Here is a 23,206-nt window from a genome sequence, read left to right as displayed (position 1 = left end):
ATCCTGGGAAATGCATTCAAGGAATAGGCCCAGGGGCCCGGACCTAGCAATGCCTTGACTCCCTGGCTGCTCCCCTTGCAGATCCTGCCATGCATGCTGAGTGAGAATGAGGGAGAGAGACCCAGGCCAGAGGCCCTGGAAGTTCTGTTGCAGCCCTTCCTTTTGGCAGAGCTGCAACTTCAAAACAGACAGTGGGGGCTGATGAAGGAGGGGGAAACAGCTCGTAAAGAGTGTGGGGGGAGCCTTGGCTGATATGGCACAGCCTTACAGGGATTCGCACAGCATCATAAACAACCCTGCAGCCCCTTTGATATCTCCTGCTCAGAGGGAAAGATGAGAACCAGATGGAAGCCCACTCTAGTTCTGGGCACTCTCAGAGCTAAGCTACTTTGAAAGCAGGCTGTAAAACATGATGGATTGGAAATGCCAAATAGTCTCCCCACCCTTTGAGGAAACACCACTATGTCCTGCTACAGCTTGGGAGTTCTCCTGCTTTGGCTTAGCAAGCTTCTCCCAAGAGGGATTTCTCATGAGTGATTCAAAGAAGACCTCTGTGCTCCTAATGTGTGCTTTTTTCTCCCCCCCCCCCCCAGACTTGTGCCTATGGCCAAGGTGGGCACAATAATCCAGAAGACTTTTCTTTCTAGTGACCTTCCAAGAGCTTATTTAGCCATGTTATGACCAATGCTGCTGAACTGCTCTGGAGTCCTCCAAATTCTTATCACTTGGGGAACAAAGCTCCTAGTGCAACCACATGTGCTGTCTTTTGGAATGGATGGTTGCCAGTTTGGTTAGGATTAAAAATTTGGAAAAGGCAAATAAAAGCCCTCCAAAATGTCCTGTCCTTGACAGCCCTACTCAGCTGTTCTAAGTCCAAGGCTGTGGCTTCCTTTATGGAGTCTGTCCATTTCATAGCTGGCCTTCCTTCTCTTCTTCTGCCTTCAATTTCCCTAGCACAATTGTCTTCTCCATTGAGTCTTGCCTTTTCATGAGCAGCCCAAACTGTGGCAACTTCAAGTTTTGTCATTTTTGCTTCTGGGAAAAGTTTGGGCTTGATTTGACCTAGGATGCACCTGTTTGTCTTTCACTTCACACATTAATCTGAGCTAATCAACCTAGTGTCAGGCTAGTTTTATTTGAATACACAATACATTTTTCTTCTTTTGTGAATAGATAATGCTTTTCAAAATTTGTGTTAATACTGTCTTTCTCTGTTTGACTATCTGAAGATGCATTATTGTCCCATGTGGGACCTCCTGACCTTGTTAGGATTTGCAGCCAGATCAACAACAAATACATTCTTCAAACCATGCTGGTTGAATAACATGCTTAGAAGCAGTCTTTGTTTCTTACTCATTCTCCCCCACAAGGGGCTATCTATTTAGGAGGGGGATTACAATCCTATGGCCCTCCAGATGTCACTAGACCACAACTGGTATGGACCCTGATCACTGGCCAGCCTAGTGGGAACTGATGGGGTCTGGAGTCCAACAACATCCAGAGGTCCAGCAGGAACCCCAACACTGGGTTAGGCAAAACAAGAGATTCATCGAACAGGAGTTCACCTCATCAGCTGCTCCACTTCCAGGGAAGAAATTGCCATCGTCATGGCGATGCAAGGAGATATAGAGGACATTTGGGTCCCGGTAGAAGACTTGCTGTGTCCCATTACCATGGTGAACATCCTGAGGGCAGAGCAAAACATGTTAAGAGGAGGGAATACATGAAGGCTTACAGACCAGGGGAGGGAACTGGCAAACTTTACTCCCAAACTTTATCCACCTCTGCAGGAATAGTGAGAACCAACCTGCAAAATGAGGAGGGAAAGGAGGAGGACTTTGGGGAGGAGAGCTCACCCAGTCTACAATAAGGATCTTGCCAATCTTCGCTTTCTGCTGGAGCTGCCTGGCTGCAATGGCCACTGAATTGAAGAAGCAGAAGCCCCTGCCAAGGGAGAAGGCAAGAGAGAAGCAGATTAACATCCAAGACCAGCAGCAGAGCCCTGAGATAAGCTCACCCCTCCGTCCCCACCTGTCATGGGTCTCCCAGGCCCTCAAGCTGCACAGCACAACTCCCATGGAAGAGACCATCTTTGCTCCCATGTGCAAAGCTCAGTGTTAAATTACTAACCACAGTGGCATAGGAGGCCTGACCTGAGGCAGGGGTAGCTAACCTGTGCACTTCACAGGTTTAGGTCTGCAAGTGCTGGCTGGGGCCTATGGGAACTGTAGTCCCAGAGGGTTCTAGGTTGCCTAGCTCAGCAGGGGTGGAATTTGTTGTGCCACTCCACTTATGCATCTCATCTGGACTTGCAAAGGCACACATTTGAGGGCTGGGCCACAGCTAGAGCTGCCTTCTCCTGGTGAGGACTTGCTCACGAGGAGAGCCAGTTATAGATCAAAAGCTTTTGCATCAGCTCAGATGCAGTGCTATTTGCACCATCCTCCTATTTATGAATGGTGTACTTGTTCCCTGAGTGCAGAGATCCTTATGTATCCAAAATAGCACCATCTGGGGCAAGAAGGTGATTATTAAGGTGGTGGTGAGGAGGATCAGCCCCGTGAATCTGAGCATGCTGAGTGACCAAAACATTCAGAAACTGGGGTGGAGGAGGGGATGGAATGGAATGGGCAGAGCTGGTTGACAATCACTCCATAATGCAATATTTTCTTACAAGTCTCACCTGCACATACTATTTCAGAAAGCATTTCCACTGAGTTTGATAAATGGACTCTCTATTTTATCTATATTTTATCATAACCTTGGTGCAGAAAGCAAAGGGGAGGGAGCCAAGGATTGGCTAACTCAGTTCCTTGCCTGGCCCCAAGTTGGGAAGGCAAAGAAGCTGCTGCCACAGACGCCTTCTTGTCCTAGCTGGAAGCTGTTAAGTCTAACCTTTTAGACCAGCAGCTGAGATTTATTCAGTCTGGAAGTGTTGCTCTTCTCTAGTGGGCAAAAAGAGCCGCTCCCAGAAGAAATCAGATTCAGCAGCTTTCCAAAAAGTTGACTGCTACAACTGCCAGCCAGGAGAAAGGCTGGCTGAGGGATGCTGGGAGTTGTAGTCCAATGCCTCCAGAAAGCACCAGGTTGGAAAAACCTATTGTAGGGCAAAATGAAAAATAGCTTTCCAGCCCCTCTGCCGCCATCCTTCTTTCATCTCTTATTTTGTTGGGTTCTGACAAAAGGATCGATCCCTGTGCCTTTCTATAGGGTTCTAGAACATAGAGAGCTGGGATTCAAACACAGTGAACATTCAGCATTATGGGAGCCCCAAAGTATCTATACTTTGTAAGTCAAGATCAGCTTCTTTTTGTAGATCAAGGCCAGTAAGACCAACACAGCACCAGCTGGAGCATGGGCATGATGGGACCTTGGGGGAAGGGGGCAGCTGGACATCTCCATCAGGAAGGTGAGATAACAAAGGAGGGGGAGAGCAAAGCAAGGTGGGATCCTCACATTGCTGTTGTAGGGTCCGCATGGTGTCCTGGAGGTCGTACGACAGCAAAGCCATTCTGCAAGATAAACAGCATTGCAACATTGCTACTGTTATCATTATTAGTATTCACAGTGCATAAAATAAGTGACATGGCTCCACAGAGACTGAAAAATTCCCAATATCTAACCATGTGTCTGGATTAATTTTGAGTTATACTTGTTTTGAGCCATGTCTCAATATACATCGTTGTAAGTTGAATAACTGTACGGATTTCCTTGTTTTATTCCTTTGTGTGCCCCCCGCAGCAGCTGAAGGTTGACCTTCTTTAGATGTGGTTACACTATATCCTGCATGTATTGCAGTTTATGGGAACAAGTGACCTGAAGTCAAACACTTTTTCTCTCTGTACTCAGGGCGGACAGATCCATCTTCTTGGGTGATCACTTCATCCATTTGACAAAGTGGATGTTGGCCACAAAAGCTTACACTATAAAGCAACTGCTAACCTCAGAGATGTCTGAAATTTCTTCTTTGCTTGGACTGCAAAAGACTCAAATTTATTATTTATTCAACTTGTATTCTGCCATTAACTAGTCCAAGGACTCTCTAAGAGGATAGTTGATCTTTTGGATTAAATCCCAGAGGGAAGAACCAACACTTGTGTTTAACTCTTCCACTGAAAACAGTGGAGCACCAAAGTGCTTAACGCTGTTTGGCTCATGCCTACTGTAAGCACAGAATAGGCATGAACCTTGGAAATTTTGGGCAGTGTGCCAGCAATTTTGTACTGCTGAAGCAAGGACCAGCGGATGTTTAGATGAGAAATAAGTTTTGAATTAATGGAACAGGGTCTCAGGTTGGATACAGGGCAAGCAAGCTCCAGTGGGTTCACATTGAAATCCATGTGAAAAATGAATCCGGGCTAACTCAAGTCACATTACGTTCGCTGGGACATGTATGACTAACTCGCTCAGAATGCAACCATTAATCGAAATGTGCCAACAACTATATTCTGAGACAGTTGCTCTGTATATATTTCTCTCTTAACATTATTTCTGTTTTAAGAGCAAGACTAGTTTTCCAACAAACATGTAACTCTTGCTTGAGTCATTAAGTTCCTCTCCTTTTTATAAAAAGCATCAAGCATGATTTGAAAATGTGCACTTAGAACTGATGGGGCTTCTGATCCACCCACATCTCTTGCATTTAGAGGCACCTTTGCAATCCATTAAGACAAATAACCGAAAAACTACACTCCACCAATGTAAGCATTCAAACAAAAGAAACAGCAATTCCAGGTAAAAACCATTTGGGACCAGCAGATATCACAGCCCAGTGGGGGTACAAATGAGGGCTTTCTGCAAATAATTTTCAGCAGTTCCACTAAGTAGCTTTGTGCCCTGCAAAGAGAAGGTTGTTGGTGCTCCAATTCACAGGGATAACTTATGTGTCGGTCCAAGAAACATTACCTTCACTCTTGATTGGCTTTGTTTGCCCCCCATAATGTCATGTCTGTAACACTGTGACATCCTCACATCAGTTACATGTTACCTGCTTACCTATGTTGAAGGTAAAGAACCAGAATAGGGGCCAGGGAGGGAAATTAACATCATTGAAAAGGCTTGGAAAAAAGGTGACCTTAGGGAAAATTCCACCCCATAAAAAAGAGATGTTTACTCTGAAACTGAAAAAGGTGGACATTCCTGGGAGGTTCCATGGGCAAGATTGGGGACTTCCCCAGGCCAGAATTTCCCCATCCCTGCAAAAAGCTGCCTTCATGCCAAGAAGAATTGGGCTTGATCAGAAAGGGTGCTTCTCCTTACTCCCCATCCAGCAACCCTCCCCTTGAAAATGCCTCACAGAGTTGCTTTAAATCGTTTTATGCTCTGTCACTGGGACAACTTCTGGTTTAAAGGAGAGCTGGACCTCTGGTGGTCTCCCCTGCACTGATGCTCCCTGCCCAGGAAGCTCTCCTGGTGGGGATTGAGACAATGGGGAGCAGGAGTAGCACTGTGGTCCATGCTAGGCAGCTGTGAGTGGTCTAGCACTCCGATCGCCTTCAGCAGCATAGCTTTGGAGCACTGGGGGATGATCAGAATGGTGGGGGGTGCAAGCCCAACTGCTTGGCATGGGGGACTCGGGGCTGACATCGAGGGTGAGCCTTGCTGGGGCCCTGGTTGTTGATGCTGGCCCAACCAAGCCAGGCTCTGAAACCTGCAGTAAACCCAGGTGGGAAAGGAGTGAAATACGGAGTAGAGAAGTGTGTGTGTGTGTGTGTGTGTGTGTGAAGCAACCTTCCCTTTGAAGTAGTATTTTCCTGTGATTGCCTCCCACTGTCTGCATGTCATCGTCTGAGTAAACCATGGGTGCAGAACCAGAGGGCTGAGGCTCCTGTCCAGCCCACCTGGGATCCTAAGCCAGTTCTCCTGGGTTCCTCAGATGCCCTCCCCTTTCCTCCCCTGCAGATTCTCCAATGTTCCCCAGCAGCACCACTATCCTAAAAGGTCAAAAACACTCTCCTAATGTTTAGGTGATGGCAGAAAGAGCTGCAAACAAAAATATGCTGCTGCTTTTGAAATTCTGGCCCCACCCTTTTAGCCTTTGACCCCTCCCATCACTGAAATGCAGCCCCAAAAGCTTCTCCAAAAGTTGTCCCAGATGCACAGAAACCTTGTTTCAGATGCCGAACATTGAAGAGCCCACCTTAAAGTCAGCCCCTTACCTTGAGTTGCCTATTGGCCACCTTGAAGGACAGCTCGGCAACACTACCAGCCGCCCAGCGTGCAGCATTGCTGGAGTGCAGCTCATTCCAGATGGTGTCACTGTCCACCTGGATGCAAGAGGAGACAAACAAGAGGGTATCCTATGCTGCATTTGGGAGGGGTGTCCTAGTGCTGAATTTTCTGCACAGCAGCTGTTATTCCCCCAGTATGCCAGCAGTATATGTATGGACACAGATGCAGTCTAACACATGTGATGGATCGCTACAGAGCCAGAGGAAAGATGCCTGGATCTCCCTTGTCAGTCCTGGACCAAACAGGCCAGATTCAAACACAAACTCATCCCAGGACATGCCTACCAGCCTCGGGTGAGCTAGTTTTCAAACCTCATTCCCCCTCTGGAAAATGGAAAAATACTTAAGAATACTCACAGGCTTGTTGTGAGTAAGACTTGCATGGTGCTTTGCATGCAAGATTGCCAACTAATAATCTACCACCACAATCTAGCCAGAAGATTGCTGGGCACTGCACCCAATACAGCAACATTTCGTGGGGCTCCCCTGGAGTCTATCTATCACCACCCGCAAGGCTGTGTTCCAGCAGTGCTTAACGTGCCCAGCACATTCCCCTCTAGGCAACATGAGTTGGGAAACAGTAGGGGAAGGAAGAACCCATTCTTTTTACCTTCTTGATTCTATTTGATTTTTTTTTCAAAATCAAACATCTTGGTTTGATCAGCATCACGTCATCGGCAAAGTAAGAGCCGGAAAACCTCAGAGATTCTCTTCTGATCAATTCCATGTGTGAGCAGAGCCCCCCTTCTGCCTTTACTGCTCCAGGCGTGCGCACGCGCTCCCTCTCCTTTCTCTCCGGGTGCAGGGGAGGGGGAAGAGAGGCACCAAGGCACTTCAAGTGAGGGCAAGGGAAGGAGAGGAAAGGGGGTGAAGGCAGAGAGAGCAAGAAAAAGAGCGTAAGAGGTTAAAGAGAAGGAGAACAGGGAAGGGCTGGGAGGCAGCATCCTGGAAAAAAAAAGAGAGCGAGAGAGAAAAAAAAAAGAGAGATAGAGAAAGGCACGCAAGAAGGCGATGAATGAAAGTGAACGTGGCAGAGAGCCTAGATGGGGAGGGACACCAAGACAGAGAGGAGGAGGGGCTGGGGAGACTCCCCCAACCTAGCCCTATTGCCACCCCACAGGTGTTATGGTTCTAAAATCAAGCTCAGCAAGGAGGTATCTTAAGAGGAAATTCCAGTGATCAGGAAAGGCAGGTGGTTGGGTGGGTAATCTCATGGCCCATCACCCTAATGAGTGCTTTCTGGACACTTGGGATACAAGAAAGCCTCTGCCAGCTTTAGAGTGTTAAAATGTTCCTCCCTATGCAAACAAAATAAGATTTGTCTAACACAGAAGACTGGATGTCAGGGTGAAGCCCAATCCAAATTCCTCTTCTTGGCATCCCATTTATTACGACAACAGTTACATGAAGCAGCAACAAGAGGCCTCAGCTATGGACTGAAGGGATACATGCTAGTACAGGGTCACCCAGGCAGGTGAGTGCCCCCAAAAACTTTAAAGGCATATTGAGCAGCAAATGTGCACAGGCCCCAATATGAGCCCTAAATCCTCACTGCCCGTTCCACATATTAGGGCCTGGATCTGCATCTGGATGGGCACCCCATGCCCATGCAACTTCCATATAGCCTGCAGTGCCTGATCCTGCCTAATCTTGGAAGCAAAGTAAGCTTGGGCCTGGATGAAATCCAGATGGATGACTGAATAGTTGTGAACTGTCCAGAGAGCTTTGGCTATGGACAGTATACATTTATCATCACTATCATCATTATTATAATTGAAAAGAGAAGAAAAAGATGATATTGCTAGATGTGCATTTGAATTAGAAGCAGTAACTGAGTGAGGCCTCAGAGAACTAGGCTTCAGGGAACTAGGCCTTTAAGGGTTGGGGGAAAAGATGTGTTGAAGAAAAGTGAGACTGCTCTGTGACCTTGTCTAGGACAGGCTTCTTCTGACCTTGATTTCTTTTGGCTGAACTAAAGTTTTGTGGGGTTTTGAAACAAAGATTGAACCAAAACCTCTGGGTAGAGTTTCTAGGTCTAGTAGATATTAAGGCCATATGTAAGCTCTGGAAATGGTTTGGAAATGGTGGCCATACCAAGGTCTCAGGTGTACAGAGGCTCCCACCTGGTTCCACTGTCATCAGGGATTCCATTCAGCTCACAGGGCAACAGGGAACTCCCCCTCTGTGCTGGGTCCTTGCACAGGGGAAGTCAGGGATGGCCCTCCCATCCCCAAATTGATTGTGTTTAATTTCCATCAGGGCCAGCCAATGTGGCCAATTGCCAAGGATAATAGGAGGTGTGGTAGAGGGAGGGTCCCCCACTAGTGACCCAAGGGCTTGCCAGAACCTGCTCTAACTGCCAAGAGATACTGCCAGGTTATTGTGCATATTCTGGGTGGAGTGGAATCCCTGGGCTGGACCCAGAGTTGGTGAAAGTGAACCCATTTAAATCAATAGGACAAGTAAGGCGTGCTTAACTTAAGTTCTGGTGATTTTAGTGAGTCTATTCTATGACTAAGTCTGGATCCCACCCCTTATGTGAGAGTTTGTGGGTAACCTCCACTTCACCAGCACCCCCAAAGACTGGAGGACCATTTACGACAGGGAGAGGGAGGAAGAGAGAGAGAAGGTTCAGCAGAAAGAAGCACCACAGAGAAGGCACCGGGCTGCTGTGGAAGCAGGAGCCAAGTGGGCTTAACCTGCTGCCTGGACCCTGAGAGGGGCCTCCTCACAAGTAAAGGGCAGCCTGTGAGAAGAGGCATCCTCAAAAAGAAGGGTCTGCTCATGAGAAGCACCAGGGAAACTTGGAAACATGCTTGAAAGTCGCCTGGCATCTTTGGCAGAAGAAGGCACTCCAGGATCCTCTGTAGCCCTAGAGGAAAACATCTGGGATCCTCTTGAGGGAGGCTAAAGGCTTGCCCTGGCCTGCTTATCCCACCTCACTCTTGCCTGTAATGGCTCAGGCTCTCTAGGCCTGGTTTGGACCACTGGGCACCACTGCAGGTGGAAAGCAGTCCAAAGAACTGCAATCCTGTGACCCTAAAAGTTAATCCATCCCATGCTCTGCCTTGCACTGGGGCACTCCCTCCACCTGTCACCAGCCAGGCACCCCTGCTGACTTTGCAATCAAAAGCTTGTGGCTGTGGAACAACCATCCACAACCAGGTGCCTCCCAGTTGCTTGGGACGACAACTCCCAGCACCCCAACCACTGGGCACGCTGGCTGGGGCTGAAGAGGGCTGGAGTCCAAAATGTGCCCCACAGCACCAGGCTGGGAGATAAGGTTTGGAGGGCATCTTTGATGGGAACAATCCAACCTTGGCAGAGAAGACACTTACCCCAACTCCACCACAGGGCAGCATGACAAACAACCTCTGGGACAGGATTCCTGTGAGGAAGGGAGGGAGGGAGAAAAGTGAGCTGGGCGTAGCTCAGTGCACAGAAGTGGCACAGATGGCATGCACAGCTACATTACAAAGCATAATCCAATTTAACTGTAGAGACATCTCCTTAAAGGACTCTAGTCCAGTGAAAGCAACAAAGCAGAGAAGCCTCAGCACACTCTTCCCCAGCTGGTACCCTTCTGAACTTTCAGACTACAGTTCCCAGCAGCCTCAGTCAGCACAGTCAATGACCAGGGATTATGGGATTGTAGCTTAAAACGTCTGGAGGACACCATGTTAGGAAAGCCTGGCACAGCATCTTCCTAACAATGTACTTCCCAGGAGACTTCAAGGGAGATCAGGACAGTTAAAATGAGCTTTACTTAGTCATACAGATATGTTGCCTGGAAAAGGGAGGAGAGAGCAAGTTCTCCCCCCCTCTCTCCCCCTCTGCGAATGCAGAAGTCGGGAGCAAAGAGAACAGAGTTTCTGTGTACGCATTGCAGGACGGATGACTGCTGGAAATATAAAGGGTAAGGAGAGACATGGAAGGGGGTGGTGGGAAGCTATCAGTGGCCACCATGCCCCAAGGACCTCTCAATGAGAGAACACTGGGTTCCATTTATCCAGTGTTAATCCTACTTAGGGGAGACCCATTGAAAGAACACTGGAGACCATCCACAGTTCTTAACAGCATCAACCTTCAAAGGATGCTTTGAATGGATGCTCAAAAGTGGCCCTCTAACAGGGAAGGAAAACCCAATGTAAGGAGGGACAACCTGCAGTATACAAAGCCATTGGGGAGAGGGCACATGCTGGGCAATCCTGCCCTAGCTGGACCTGGGTCAGAAGAGCATTTCTCTGGCTGCTGCTTCAGCCCCTGATGCTTTGCTTGCACGGTGGCCTCCCCAAGTCACTGGCAATGCTATCACCCAGGTGGACCGCTCACCTGCATTGCATGCTGCAGGTACTGTTGGGGGTTACTCCTGGAGCTGGAACTTAGAGGCCAAGTCCCTCTCACCGGAGGAATCCAGGAAGGCTCTGTGGTCAGATGGGCAACTTCCATGAGATGAGGCCGGCGCTCTGCAAAGTGCCTTTATCCACTCTAATATTAGAAGCCCTTCTTGGATTAGCCCAGCCAGATGCTCCACATTCCAGAGGTCTCATTCTGAGCATGAGACATCTCCCCATCTGTCAATCTTGGGTCTGTGGGAGGGTGATTATCACTGGGGCATCCCTGGCAGGACCAAATGGGTTACCAGTGAATCAGGGAAAATTGTGCCCAGTCTCCAGATGGGAAGACATGTGTTAACACAGGCCCGTTTTCCTGTGTGGCTCCTCTCAGTGCCAGATGGTGGAGACGGCTGCCACCGCCTTGCTCCTACCTGCTAGTTTGCCATTGTCCAGCTTCAGGCGGCTGAGGGGGTTGGTGCCGTAAAGCAGCACGTGCCGCTCAGCGTGAACCGACTGCAGCTCCTCCAAAGTGGCCTTGCGTCCCCGGAGACACTGGCAGAGAGACAGAGCCTGCGTCAGTCGGGAGAGTCAAGGCACAGATGCCAGGCTTCCCTATTATCATGGCAGGCCTCGATGGGCATCCGTGAGTGTTCTAGGAAGCTGACTGAGGACATGAGGGGCTGTGTGTGGGCATGCACAGGTTGACTTGTGCTACACATGCCAAGAGAATGAAACATGATTAGGGATTGGGTCTCCATCTATCAGTGCCTTGGCCTGATTTTGGGGCTGTTTTGTAGTGCCCTGCCTTGCTAAGGCTCCTTCCAGGCTGCTTTATCTCCTCTCCCCAGTGGCTGTACCATGAAAAGGGGCACAGGGGCCATCCAAGGAAGCACACCTGGGGTGCCACTAACTGTGGGCAGCGTGGAAGACCAGATGGCACTAGCTTGCAGAACTCAGCCTACTGGGAAATTTTCCCAGGCAAGGATTATTAAAATGAGAAGGGCTGCATGTGAGCACTGACCCAAAGTATTTCAGCCAGCCCTGTCATTAGTGTGTGTCCCCTCCAAGAAGAGTCCTTACGTAGTCCTGCTTTTCTTCAAATCCAGTGCCACCACACCTGAACATTTCTAATTTTTCTTCCTGGTGTTACAGACTGGAGAAACACATTGTCCTTGCCCAGTAATCATGGGCAGCATAGACTACGTTTTTGTTTTCTGACTGAAAAAATATGTGCAACAGGTTTTAGGTACCTGCTAGAAACTGCTTTATGCAGTCCTGGGGGCTGCGGGGGGGGGGGGGGATCATGCTTGGTGGATGCATCCAGTCTGCTTGGCCAATCTTTTGGAGTACTGGGGTGGTGGTGGCGGGGATTCTAAAGCCTGCCTTGGATTTACTGGCAAGAGAGCAGAGGATGGGTTTAAAAAAAAAACAAAAATAACCCTATAGAATGAGGTTATCTAATTGTTCTAAAAGAAATTTATCATTCATAAATTTCACAAGATATGTACACACTTTGATGAAAGACACATCTGTCCGGCATCTGCAAAATGGGCGTCCTCAGACAATGCAGCGTTGACTTGCACGGCAGGATTTACAGGGTATGAGAATGTTTGTTGCTCAGTGAGTCAACAGCCTTTGGATTAACAAGGCCAGTGTCTGGCACTCATAATTATTTTATGTGCACACTGGGGAACAAACACTTGAACTGTGGAAAAATGCATTGTTTTTAAAGTGCATCCATCGGCACTGGCGGGAATCCACACGACGGGGAGGAGGGCAGAGGAACTCGGCTAAGGGGCAGGGCTGCACAAGGGCTCTCTGCAGAGAACGGGCAGTTTCTGCCTTTGTCTTGGATTGGGTTCCTTCAGAGAAGTGGTTCTTAATTTGGGCTCCAAATGGCCTCTACCGCCTAACATTAAGTCATCTCCCTGTTCCTTTTGTCCCTCTTGTTAGAGGGCTACAGAAGGACATGGCAGATTCAGGATGGACATAGGCTCCAACTTTTGCAACTTGCTTTTCCACCTATCCTATTTTATAGCAGTTTCAAGTGAACAAAAGCTCACAGTTCTATTGTTTGATGGAGGTGTATTTGCACCAAAGGAAAGCTGCTGTTTTAATCATTTGCTCTCCCTAAAGAATGTTGAGAGGTGGTTCTGTGAGGGGAGCAGAGGATTTCTATTAAAGACTCCTCAGTACCACTCCAAACTACAGTTCCCAGGATTTTCTGGAAGACGCCATGATAGTTACACTGGAAGTTAGCCACCTGACCTAAAAGCAACTGACCTGGCCTTCTCCTGAGCCTTTCACAGGAGCATGATGCACAGAAATCAGCAGGTGAAGCTCTGGCAGCATGGAGAGAAGCATAACTGTTTGCAGTGCCCAGTACACAGTTGGCAACATTAGTTATCGTTGACATAAAACCTATCTATGTTTGCAGGACCAAAAATGCAGCTAGTTAAGCTGAGGGTCACATTTTTGCCTGGCTTGTTCCTTTTGGTCCACCAGACTTGCACAGTGCATGGCTGCTGCATGAAAAGATTACTGGAAAGTCTTCCAAATGGCATGCATCTGCTGGGACCATCATCTAATGGAGCCCTATGAAGTCAAGAGGGAAGCGCCCCGCACACAGCCAATGTTTCTGCTGTGGCGGTGTTCATGGCTGGAGAGGCAAGAAGCTATTCTGCTCAGCTTTCAAATTTAAACTGCAAAGTGGGTTGACTCTTCAGTATACTGAGGGGTAATCGGGTGGCAGGGAGAGAAGCCTCCAGATTTTTCTCTGTTATTTGAACTGTGATCAGCTACAACCCTCTGAAAGTGCACGGGGCAATCGGTGGTGCTTGCCTGGCTGCAGATCATGAATGGCTTAAATTTCCTACTGGCTCAGATTATAACAGCTGCTCCCTCATTCCAAGTTAGGAAAGCAAAAGACTCACTGTTGCCTATACAGAACCTGAAGTATTGATAGTGCTCTCAGAAGGTATACATTTACATCCCCAAAGACCCAAGTTTCCAGCTTGCAGAAAATTACCATTTTCCCTTGTCTTTGCTACTTCCTTCCATGCATCAATAAAAATGAAGGAAAAAAGATTTCCAAATTAGCTGGAAGAAAAAATCAAGGAAGCAAAACTACTTAAGACAAATTAAGTAACTGTATCCCTAGATTCCTTATTAAAATCTGATGCTGAACAATGAGCGGCAAAGAAAACCCATTCATCTTTGCACTTGGTCTGTACTGCCCCCTACCTCACACTGGCTGCGTAGGCCGCGCTCCTGCAGACGGGACCAGATGCTCTGGATGCGACCAGCATGCTCAGGGTGATTGCTGTTGTCCCCGCATGAGCACTGGTGTTTCAGCATGACAGAATCATACACAATCCCTGCAATGAAACAACAATAGGCACTCGAGTCACTTGCAAATCTCTAACTTTATCGAGGGTTCCTTGAATACACAGAGCCAATGTGTAGAATCAGCATGCGGCACAGACCCACCTATATGTGGTACAGCCTGCAGCTGAGCCATTGCATATACAGGCACTTGCTTGTTTAAGCGAAATGTTGGCAGATGTGCATGACTGATGGGTTGTATCATTTTCTTGCAAGTCCACCTGAGAGCATTTCTGTGGAAGTTGGGGCATATCCACTTTAGGATAAGAAAGCCAATCAAACAAAATTAAGTCTCCCTGATGAACAAGCCTTTCACATACAAGGAGGCTTTAAAAAAGAAACCCCGAGTCTGTATGTGGTGAGAATATGACTATATAATGACATTTTGGAAACAGGTTTTTAAAGAAAGCAGTAAAATATGTAACTATTTAAGTAAATCCTGAAATCACATTATTGTCAATACTTGATAGAGAACAATGGAGAATGAATATTAAAGAATTAAGAACAAATTTATTAGCAGTTACAAGATTAATTATAGCAAAGAATTGGAAAATAAAATATGATTAATAATTGAGTGATTGGTACAAAGAAGTCTGGAATCTAGCTATTAATGATAAATTAACTTGTGATATTAAAATGAAAAGGCTATATAAATGATGATGATGGATATTTGGAGACCATTTATTATGTGCTAATAAAATGGAAAGGATTCGAATCTCTATAGGAGTCATTGCAATTTTGGAAGGGGGATGGAGCTTCTTGAAAAAGCAAATGATTGGGTATGTATCTAATAGTTCCGGTGGTGGGATGCACCATTTTATTATATCATTATTTTAATTGTATGTTTTCTTTTAGCCATATTGTATTTTAGCTACATTGTATTTTTTGGTAAAAATTAATTAAAAAATAAAAGAAACCAAAGAGAACAAACCTGGCCAGCAGTTACAACACAAGGTTCTCATTTGCTGTCTGAAGTGTCACAGTCCAGGGTGTATCATGCATTATTTGCATTATTTCTATAATTTTAACTGCCCATGAATGAGTTCATTTATGTATTCATTATATGATGATGATGATGATGATGATGATGATGATAATGCTTTATTAGACTTATATCCTACCTTTTTTCTTATAAAGAACTCAAAGCAGCTTATATCATTTTCCTCCTCCTGCTCTCAATTTTATCCCCACAACAACAATCCTGAGAGGTAGGTTGGACTGAGAGTCTGTGACTGGCCCAAAGTCACCCAGTTGGCTACATGGCCAAACAGGGACTAGAACCCAGGTTGCCTGAGCCCTAGCCCTGTGTTTTTAACCACTACACCATACTCTCTCTCTCTCTATGTAATGCCTCATAAATAGATTTTCCTAGGTGTGGTACAGTCCAATTTAAAGCATAACAACAACATGAGAAAAAGATAATATTAGAATAAAATCCATTACAGCAAAAACCAAATATTGTGTATTGATACAGCACAGAGAGATGAAACATAAAACCACTATTAGGTACAAGAACTGAGGTCCCACTGGAGAGATTATAATGGTAGATCTTATATAATGAAAATGCCAAAAAATGTTAGTTGTCCAAATGAAGCTCAATTTGTGGTTCAAAAATTAGAAATGGGACTTCTCATTTTTATAATAATATAGTTATTGTAATATAAAATATTATATCATAACAATATGATTGTTTATGCCATATTATTATTGAATGTTTAATTGTATTTTATATTTCCATTTTTATCTTTGTAAGCCGTCCTGAGGCTTGTTGCAAAGGACAGCATAGAAATGTTTAAATCAAATCAAATCAAATCTTCAAATGTGAAATGACTCATGTAGGGTATGCAAACATAAAGTAAACATTTTCCAGGAGTGTGGGGCACAGAAAAGGTTGAGAACTGCTGTGCTAAATGATGCTCTGAGGCCAGAAGCCACCTGTGCATCTAGTAACAGTGACAAATCCAGCAGCTCTGCTCAAATGAGGCATCTGATCTCTTAAGGAGGCACCACCCCCTCCAGAACAAATCATTCCTCCCAGCCATGCAATTCAGCACTACCCAATAAGTAGTGCCTCTGGTCTTTTTCTGGACTGACCATTAGGTGGTGACCCTGTCCTGGTCCATCCCCACAGCTTCACCTGGCTCAGAAGAGAAGGGAAAAAAGAGCTCTGAGTCATGTGCACGCCAAGGACAATGCACCTTGAATAGGCAGAAGAGGGCTTTTGGCTGGGGCCTAGGAATGTGCCCATGGTGAGAAGCTGCCCTGCCCCATGCTAGGCTCAATCTGTTTGCTTCAACACCCATCACTACAAGAACGCTTTCTCTTTTTCTCCAGCTCCTCCTAGTCCTATTCTTCATCATTGTGCCAAGGGACCAGCCAGATACGACCCACACGACCCATCTAGGGACTCCAGCTGACAGGTTCAGTGCACACCAGTGGATTTCAGCGTGACTGCTAATTTTTTGGTCTTAGCCATTCAAGCTCCTTAGGTGAGAACAGAGCACTGGGAGCCAGCAGCAGGGTATCTGTGCTTCAGAATGGCACACCTAGAGGGGCCCAGACTCCCTCCTGCTTTCTCTGCAAGGGCTGCAAGAAACACCCACTTCACTCCTGTGAAACGGAGCTGCTCCCAATAGCTATTTTTATTTTGGTTCTGGCCTGCCAAGTTTGTTGCTTCATGTACTTGCTTTGACTGGTTTTGTTTAACTATGGTTTCAGATTGTTTTATTGCATTTTTAATACAAACCATGCTGAGCCTGGGAAAGACAGTGGATCAAACATTTGAAATATATAAGCGATATAAACCATGTGAAGACAGCTGGTTATGCATGAAAGATCACTGCTATTTCTTTTCCCCTTTCCACAACTCCCAGTAGGTCATTCTTTCCCAACTTGATGCCCTCCAGATGTTTTGGACTACAATTTGCAGCATTCCTGCCCCTGGCCACGCCATGTAAGGGTGATGGGAGTTTCAGTCCAAAACATCTGGAGGGTACCAGGTTGAGGAAAGCTGCAGCAGCACATAAGCAAAAGAACCCATTTGCTGTACCTGCAGAAAAAAGTAGACTGAGCGGGCAACTTGCAGGTCCCCAAATATTTTGGCCTATAAATCCCATCAGCCCTAGTCAGCAAACCCAACAGTGAGGGATCATGGGAACTACAATCTAGAGACGTGGAGAGCAACATTTTGTCCATCCCTGAACTAGATGATCCAAAGGAAGGTTCTAAGAGTCAGTTCTCTATTGACACTGTGCTTTGAGACTGAAGGATGGTGAGAATAAAGCAATGCACCACAATGAATTGTAACTGCTGTTTTCACTGGAAATTGTGAACAACTGGCACTTGTTCTGCTCTATAACGTGCAGCAAACTGTAACCCATGTCCTGCATGGTGTCAATGCATTTTTTTTGCCTTCTATCAGCAGGAGCCAGTGACATGGGAGTAGGAATGATAACAGCACAGCATATGGACCTAAAGCATAAGTTTTACTACAGGTAGTGGGGAAAAGAGAACTTGACACAGAGCTGCCATTTCTGGTGGAAATCCCTTCTTTGTTGCAAAGTGCAATTTTGCACTCAGTATCTGTCACAGGGGATCAGAAAGGCCTGTGTACCAAGGAAAGAGAAGAGCGTGTATCTCACCTGTGGTGAAGCGGGGCTTGCTGGACTGCTCTTGAACAGGCAGTGGGATCACCTTGGAAGACATGTCCTGGCTTGGTAGGGATGCAGTGGCTGGGGCGGGGGATGAATGAGCTCTGGAGAGTGGTCGGTGGCTGCCGCGCACTGCCGGGATCAGCAGGGAATCTGTTGGAGGCTGCCTCCGCAGGAGTTGCTGCTGCTGCAACAGGCGTTGCTGCTGTTCCCAGACATATTGCGCCTGTGGATGAAATGAGGAGGGACCCTGTATCACACCGGGAACCCTGTCCAGTCGCCACTTCCTCTCAAAGCTCGACTGGGGGCTGCTCTTTTCCCAGCACACTTCCTCACTTCGAAGCCAGTTGAAGCCCTGAGTCTGAAAGTTGAGACATGCTGCCCTCTAGTGCATGCATGAAGTAGCGGCTGACTATGACTTCCCAGAAGCGTACAGTTTGAGAAAGGGAGGAACAGAAAAAGCAAGAAAAATGAAACATAAAAGAAGTACAATAAAATACAAATCTTGCAATGTGATGAGAAAAAAAAAAAACATAGTAACTGAGTGAGTCAGAAGGGGCATCCCGGGCCATCTAGTCTGACCCCCGGCTCCAGCTGGCTCCACTCATGACATGCCTACCATATGCATGTCCAGCCTATCCTTGAACACCCTCACCGATGGGGCCTCAATCACCTCCCGTGGAGCCCATTCCATAACCCCGGGGTCCTAACTGTCAGGAAGTACTTCCTGGCATCCAAATTGAACCTTGGTTCCTTGAGCTTGGCTCCACTGGAGCACATCCCGCCCTCCCCTGCTGGGGAGAACAGGTCTCTACCCATCTCCGTGTGACATCCCCTCACATATCTGTATGACGCCAACATATCCCCTCTGAGTCTCCTCTTCTCCAGGCTGAAGAGACCCAGTTCCCTCAGTCTCGCTTCATACGGCATCCCCTGCAAACCAGCCACCAACCTTGTGGCCCTACGCTGCACTGACTCAAACCTGGCTATATCCTTACTGTAATGAGGAGCCCAAAACTGAGCACAATACTCCAGCTGCGGTGCACCAGAGTCGTATAGAGTGGTAGTAATACCTCTCTTGATCTAGAAGCCACACTTCTGGCTATGCAACCAAGCACTGTATGTGGCCAGATCAAAAGGCAGCTTCTAAATCCACTCCTGTGGCAGACCTTGCAAATGGAAGTGCTATTTCTCCCAACCCTGGGTCTCCAGCAGTGATGTGAATGCAACTCCCATCAGCCATGGGCCATCCTGGCTGGTGAGGCTGGCCACTGGTATAGTCTGCGACCAACTGGAGACCCAAGAGTGGGAAAAGCTGTCCCAAGGGGTCTTTGCAGGTTCCCAAAGTTGGGAGTGCAAGTTTCACTCTTGGAGGTGCCCTGCCATACACGTTCCTGGGAGATTCACAAACAGGTTCCATAGTAGAGCTTGTTTGCTGCCGCACATGTGTGCATGAGAAAGTGCAATCTTATGTGCTATTTACCTGGTAATAATTCTCAGGGTTTGATGAAACAGAGGTGTATCACCTCTGGCCTGCGGATGCATGCGCTCCCATGACCCCTCCACCAAATTTGTGACTGATTTTGCCCCAGCAGCACTGCTTCCTTTGGCACTGATGTCTCACTGATGGTCTTCTTGGATGCCAATCATTTGATCCCAATTCTGCTATGAATTATTTCCCACCCAGCTTTACCCCCCACTCCATCATCCAGCAATCATCATCATTCGCCTGGGTGCACATGTATTTAAGAGCAGAAAGAAGGCACATTTTCAAGGGACATACTTTATATATATATTGATCTCTGCAAGAGGGCTGCCAGCCTGGAGTGGCAGGTATCCCCTTCCTATACCTGTTGAAGGACATGCTCCTCTTGAGGCTGACCCAACCTGGCGCTCCTTTCTCTCTCTTTGCTGCTGCCCCCTGCTGGTGAAGGCTCCACCTGGCCCTGGGGCAGGCCACTGGGATCTCCTCCTACCTCTGCCTCCATGTCCTCGGAAGAGGGGATCTGCTGCAGCCGAGGCTTCTCTCTGGACTTGGACATGCGCTATGAGAGGAAGATGGAGGGTAGGTGGGAGAGCTTGAGCAACAGAGGGCTGTGCAGGCTAAATCATCACACTGGTACACCTGGAAAAGCTGTGCTTCATGACTGGGATTTGTACATGAAGACAATTTGCACAGAGTGTCATCTTCCACAAAACTTATCATGTGCCTGCTGGTCCCAGGAGGAGGGTCCTAAATCTCAAATGCATCTTGTATCATTGAATTATCAGGTGAACTCTCTTAAAAAGCTTACTTCTCAATAAAGCGCAGCCAGAGAAATTCAGGGCTGTGGAGGTGGTGGTGGTCGTGATTATTAAATTACACTGATATCCCACTTTTCTTCCTTTTTCAAGGAACCCAAGGAGAACTCAAGGTTCTCCTCCTCTCCATTTTATCAGCGTAACAAAAACCCTGTGGGGTAGGCTAGGCTGAGAGGGAGCGACTGGCCCAAAATCACCCAATCAGCTTCACGGCCAATTGGGGATGTGAATGTGCATTTCTTGAACCCCAGCCCCCCAGCCCTGTACTCTAACTGCTAGGCCACACTGGCTACAGTGCATCCCATGGGTAGGTCCCTAGTTTTGTGTACCCACCAGTCCCCCATGGGCCAAATTAGGCTATTGGGCAAGGTCTTGACCCCTGACTTCACTTGCCACCTGGCCACCACATAGGGGGAATCACTGAAGGTTCCTTTCCTCCTCTCCTCCCCCTGCCTCTTGTATGCCCGATTATACCTGTGGGCCAAATGATACCTGCAGGAGATGCCTGTCCCGGCTGTACCCCCATGGCTCTGCACTGCCCCCCACCAGCACCCACCCAACGCTGGCCAGAGGCCGTGTTCTGCCCAGGAGCCCGGCAGTCCCTACCTTGCCGAGCTGTGTCTGCTGCTTCAGCCGTTCAAGGAAGAGGGCCTGCTGCTGCTGGTAGACCAGCTGTTGCTGCACCGCTTGGGGGCTGGATGGCAGGGGCTCTGAGCGGGTCCGCCCCAAGGGCTTGTGGAGCGCAGGCATTGACAGCCTCTCTGGTGGAAGCACCGAGTGGCTGAAGTGAAGGGGGATGGCACCCAGCCCTGGCACTGTGAGGGGAGAGAGCAAGTGCATGAGGCTGGGAATGGAAAGCACCAAAGAGGCTTCTGGGCCCCCTCCCAGGAGGCGGGAAACACACCCAGCAAATTATAAAGCAGAAAAAATAGGGCTACAATCCTATACATGTTTATTCAGAAGTAAGCCCCACTGGATTCAGTGATGCCTAATTATAGGTAAGTGGGTGCTTCAAATTGTATCCTTAAGCTGCAATCCTATTCACACTTACTTGGAAATAAGCTCCCTGGACTCAAAGGGACTTAAATATGAGCAGAAAAGTATAGTATTACACAGCTAATCACCCTCACAGATCAATTAAAAGCTTGTTGACCCTCTAAACAAGCAATCATGACAAACTGGGAAAAAGATTTAAAAAATCATTTTACACTAGGCTTGGTTCCCTGGGTGTTGCCGGACTACAAATCCCATCCTCATACACAGCTAAACTAATGATCAGATTGTTGGGAGTGGAAGTCTAACAACATCTGGGCTGTTGGGACATGCTAGTTTAAATACAAGTAATCATAAACATTGCAGTAAGCATGTAGGAGCCTTGTGCTAAAATTGCCCATTGCTCCATGCTGACTGGGGCTGATGAGAGTTGTAGTGCAAAACTTCTGGAGCAAACTTTGTCTACTCCCCTATTTTGACCTGATTGGGGTTTGACTACTCTCCTGATTTGCTTAAATGCAAACCCCAGACAGGACTTAGAGAAGACACAAATCTAATGTCTCTCTCTTTTTTTTTTTAAATGAAGATCCTGGTGGGTGGCCACACAAAGCTGCTGGGCTGTGCTTGGCTGGGTGGATCAGAAGTTGGTGCACGCCTGCATTATGTCACCTCCGAACGTCCATTGAATGAAACTCACCAGTGCAGAGAGCCCAATGCTATTTATGGAAGAAGGAGCCAAGGGGCCAGCAGACGGGGGAACAAACTCGCGTGTAAGGTACAACCAGAGCCAGCTCAGCCCAGCAGGGGGAAGCAAAGGTGGTGAGCCGAAGCGGCAGTCCTGAAGCAGTGCAAGGGTCATCTGGAAACACCTCCATGATGAAAGCCTCTTGCCCTCACTCTGTTCTTTTCTAGAGCAGAGGGACGGAGTGGAAGGAACAGAATTCCTCCTCCTCCTGCGACTGCCATGTCCAGTAATATGCTTTGTGGGAGCTAGCAAAGTTAATTTTTGTGCAATCTCTCTGGCTCAGGGCACTGCATCATGGTTACTGTCCATGTTTGTGGAGAGGTATGAATTAGGAAGCCAAGGAACATCTTTTGATGGACAGTATTTTAGCCCAAAGCACTCTTCTGTGACATTTGTGGTGTAGCTTTTGTCCAGCCCTCCTTGTTCATCACACAAGTGTCTTGCTAGTGATGCTCATAAATGGGTCGTTTGGGGGTGAAAGTTACCAGACCACAGCTGGCTCCATGCTCTCCCAGCGTACCTCTCCCCCTACAGAACAGCTTCCTGTCCAGAGAGATCAGCAGAGAAAGGGTTCCCAGAATGCCAGCAAACACCATCCTCTTCTCTAAGTAATGTTATCCTACCTCGAAGCCTGTCATCTTCACAAACACTACAACTCCCATCATGCCATGCTCTGATGACTGTTCTTCTCTTTTGTTCTACCCCAGTGGCCCCAACTCGGAGTGTCCAAGGTCCACTCCCATCTGGTCAAAGTGAATGCACTCCCTGCTTCTTTTAAGTCTGCCTCTTCACTGCACCGTCTTCCCAGTCTGAAAGGATGGCACGCACCAGTCACCAGAGGAGTGTGGGTCAGGGGGGGCTCCAGGATAATAACAGATGGCAGCCGAGTGGATAGGGGGCTTCCAGGCTCATGTTGCTCCAGGCTGGTTGGCAGGAACATGGGTGTGTGAGTGCCAGTCAAGACAGGCACCTTGTGCGCAAGACTTGGGAGGGTCCTGGGATCTCCGTCGCCCTGCAGAGAGATAATGGGGAGACTGGATGAAGGACACCTCCCCGGGTCCTGCCCTATCTATCTCCTCATACCTTCAAAAAATATCTATATGGAGTTTAGATCAGGGGTCAGGAAAAGAGACAGAGTGCAATTCTATCAGTGCACCATGAAGCAATTTCAGGTGGACCTCCAAAAGCCTGTTAGTTGCCAGCTATCTTGAAGACAGCTGCACCCAATCCAGCAAGGTGCATTTTTCACAGTAGGGCAGTTGTACCTTGGCTCACAAACTTTTTTTTTGAATAAGTTTTATTTGAAATTATAATCCTTAAAAAAAAACGAAAAACAACATCCATCATCAAAAACATCGAGCCCTCTGGGTCAGCCCCCACACCCTTCTTTTTCCATTTATGATAACTTAAAAACATATTTAAATCTGTTTGAAGTCTAATTTCTCTAGCCAATAATAAAAAGAGTCCCAAATTTGATAGAAGTCAGAATCTTCCTTCTCCTTCAATGATAAACCTTGGCTCACGAACTTAATCCATTCCAGGACTCTAGTCGTGCCCAAATTGGTC

The 23,206-nt window shown here is 47.4% G+C and overlaps 1 protein-coding gene across 6 annotated transcripts in view; it reads right to left on the bottom strand.

Annotated features, from left to right (window-relative positions):
• HDAC7 (histone deacetylase 7) overlaps positions 1-23,206 on the bottom strand; it is a 244,594-nt gene that overhangs the window by 24,551 nt on the left and 196,837 nt on the right. For all 6 annotated transcript variants that reach the window (XM_044431113.1, XM_044431112.1, XM_044431114.1 and 3 more), the window contains 11 exons: positions 22,469-22,652; positions 20,509-20,717; positions 19,452-19,646; positions 17,593-17,827; positions 13,811-13,944; positions 10,999-11,119; positions 9,569-9,618; positions 6,159-6,266; positions 3,457-3,512; positions 1,857-1,944; positions 1,566-1,685 (listed from right to left, as the gene is read on the bottom strand). In XM_044431113.1, coding sequence (XP_044287048.1) covers positions 1,566-1,685; positions 1,857-1,944; positions 3,457-3,512; positions 6,159-6,266; positions 9,569-9,618; positions 10,999-11,119; positions 13,811-13,944; positions 17,593-17,827; positions 19,452-19,646; positions 20,509-20,717; positions 22,469-22,652 — 1,500 coding nt within the window. The remainder of the gene's footprint in view (positions 1-1,565; positions 1,686-1,856; positions 1,945-3,456; positions 3,513-6,158; positions 6,267-9,568; positions 9,619-10,998; positions 11,120-13,810; positions 13,945-17,592; positions 17,828-19,451; positions 19,647-20,508; positions 20,718-22,468; positions 22,653-23,206) is intronic.

The sequence above is a fragment of the Varanus komodoensis genome, unplaced genomic scaffold, assembly GCF_004798865.1.
Source record: "Varanus komodoensis strain SLA01 unplaced genomic scaffold, ASM479886v1 scaffold22, whole genome shotgun sequence".
Taxonomy (NCBI): Eukaryota; Metazoa; Chordata; class Lepidosauria; order Squamata; family Varanidae; genus Varanus; species Varanus komodoensis.
This window is presented reverse-complemented; position numbering and strand designations above follow the sequence as displayed.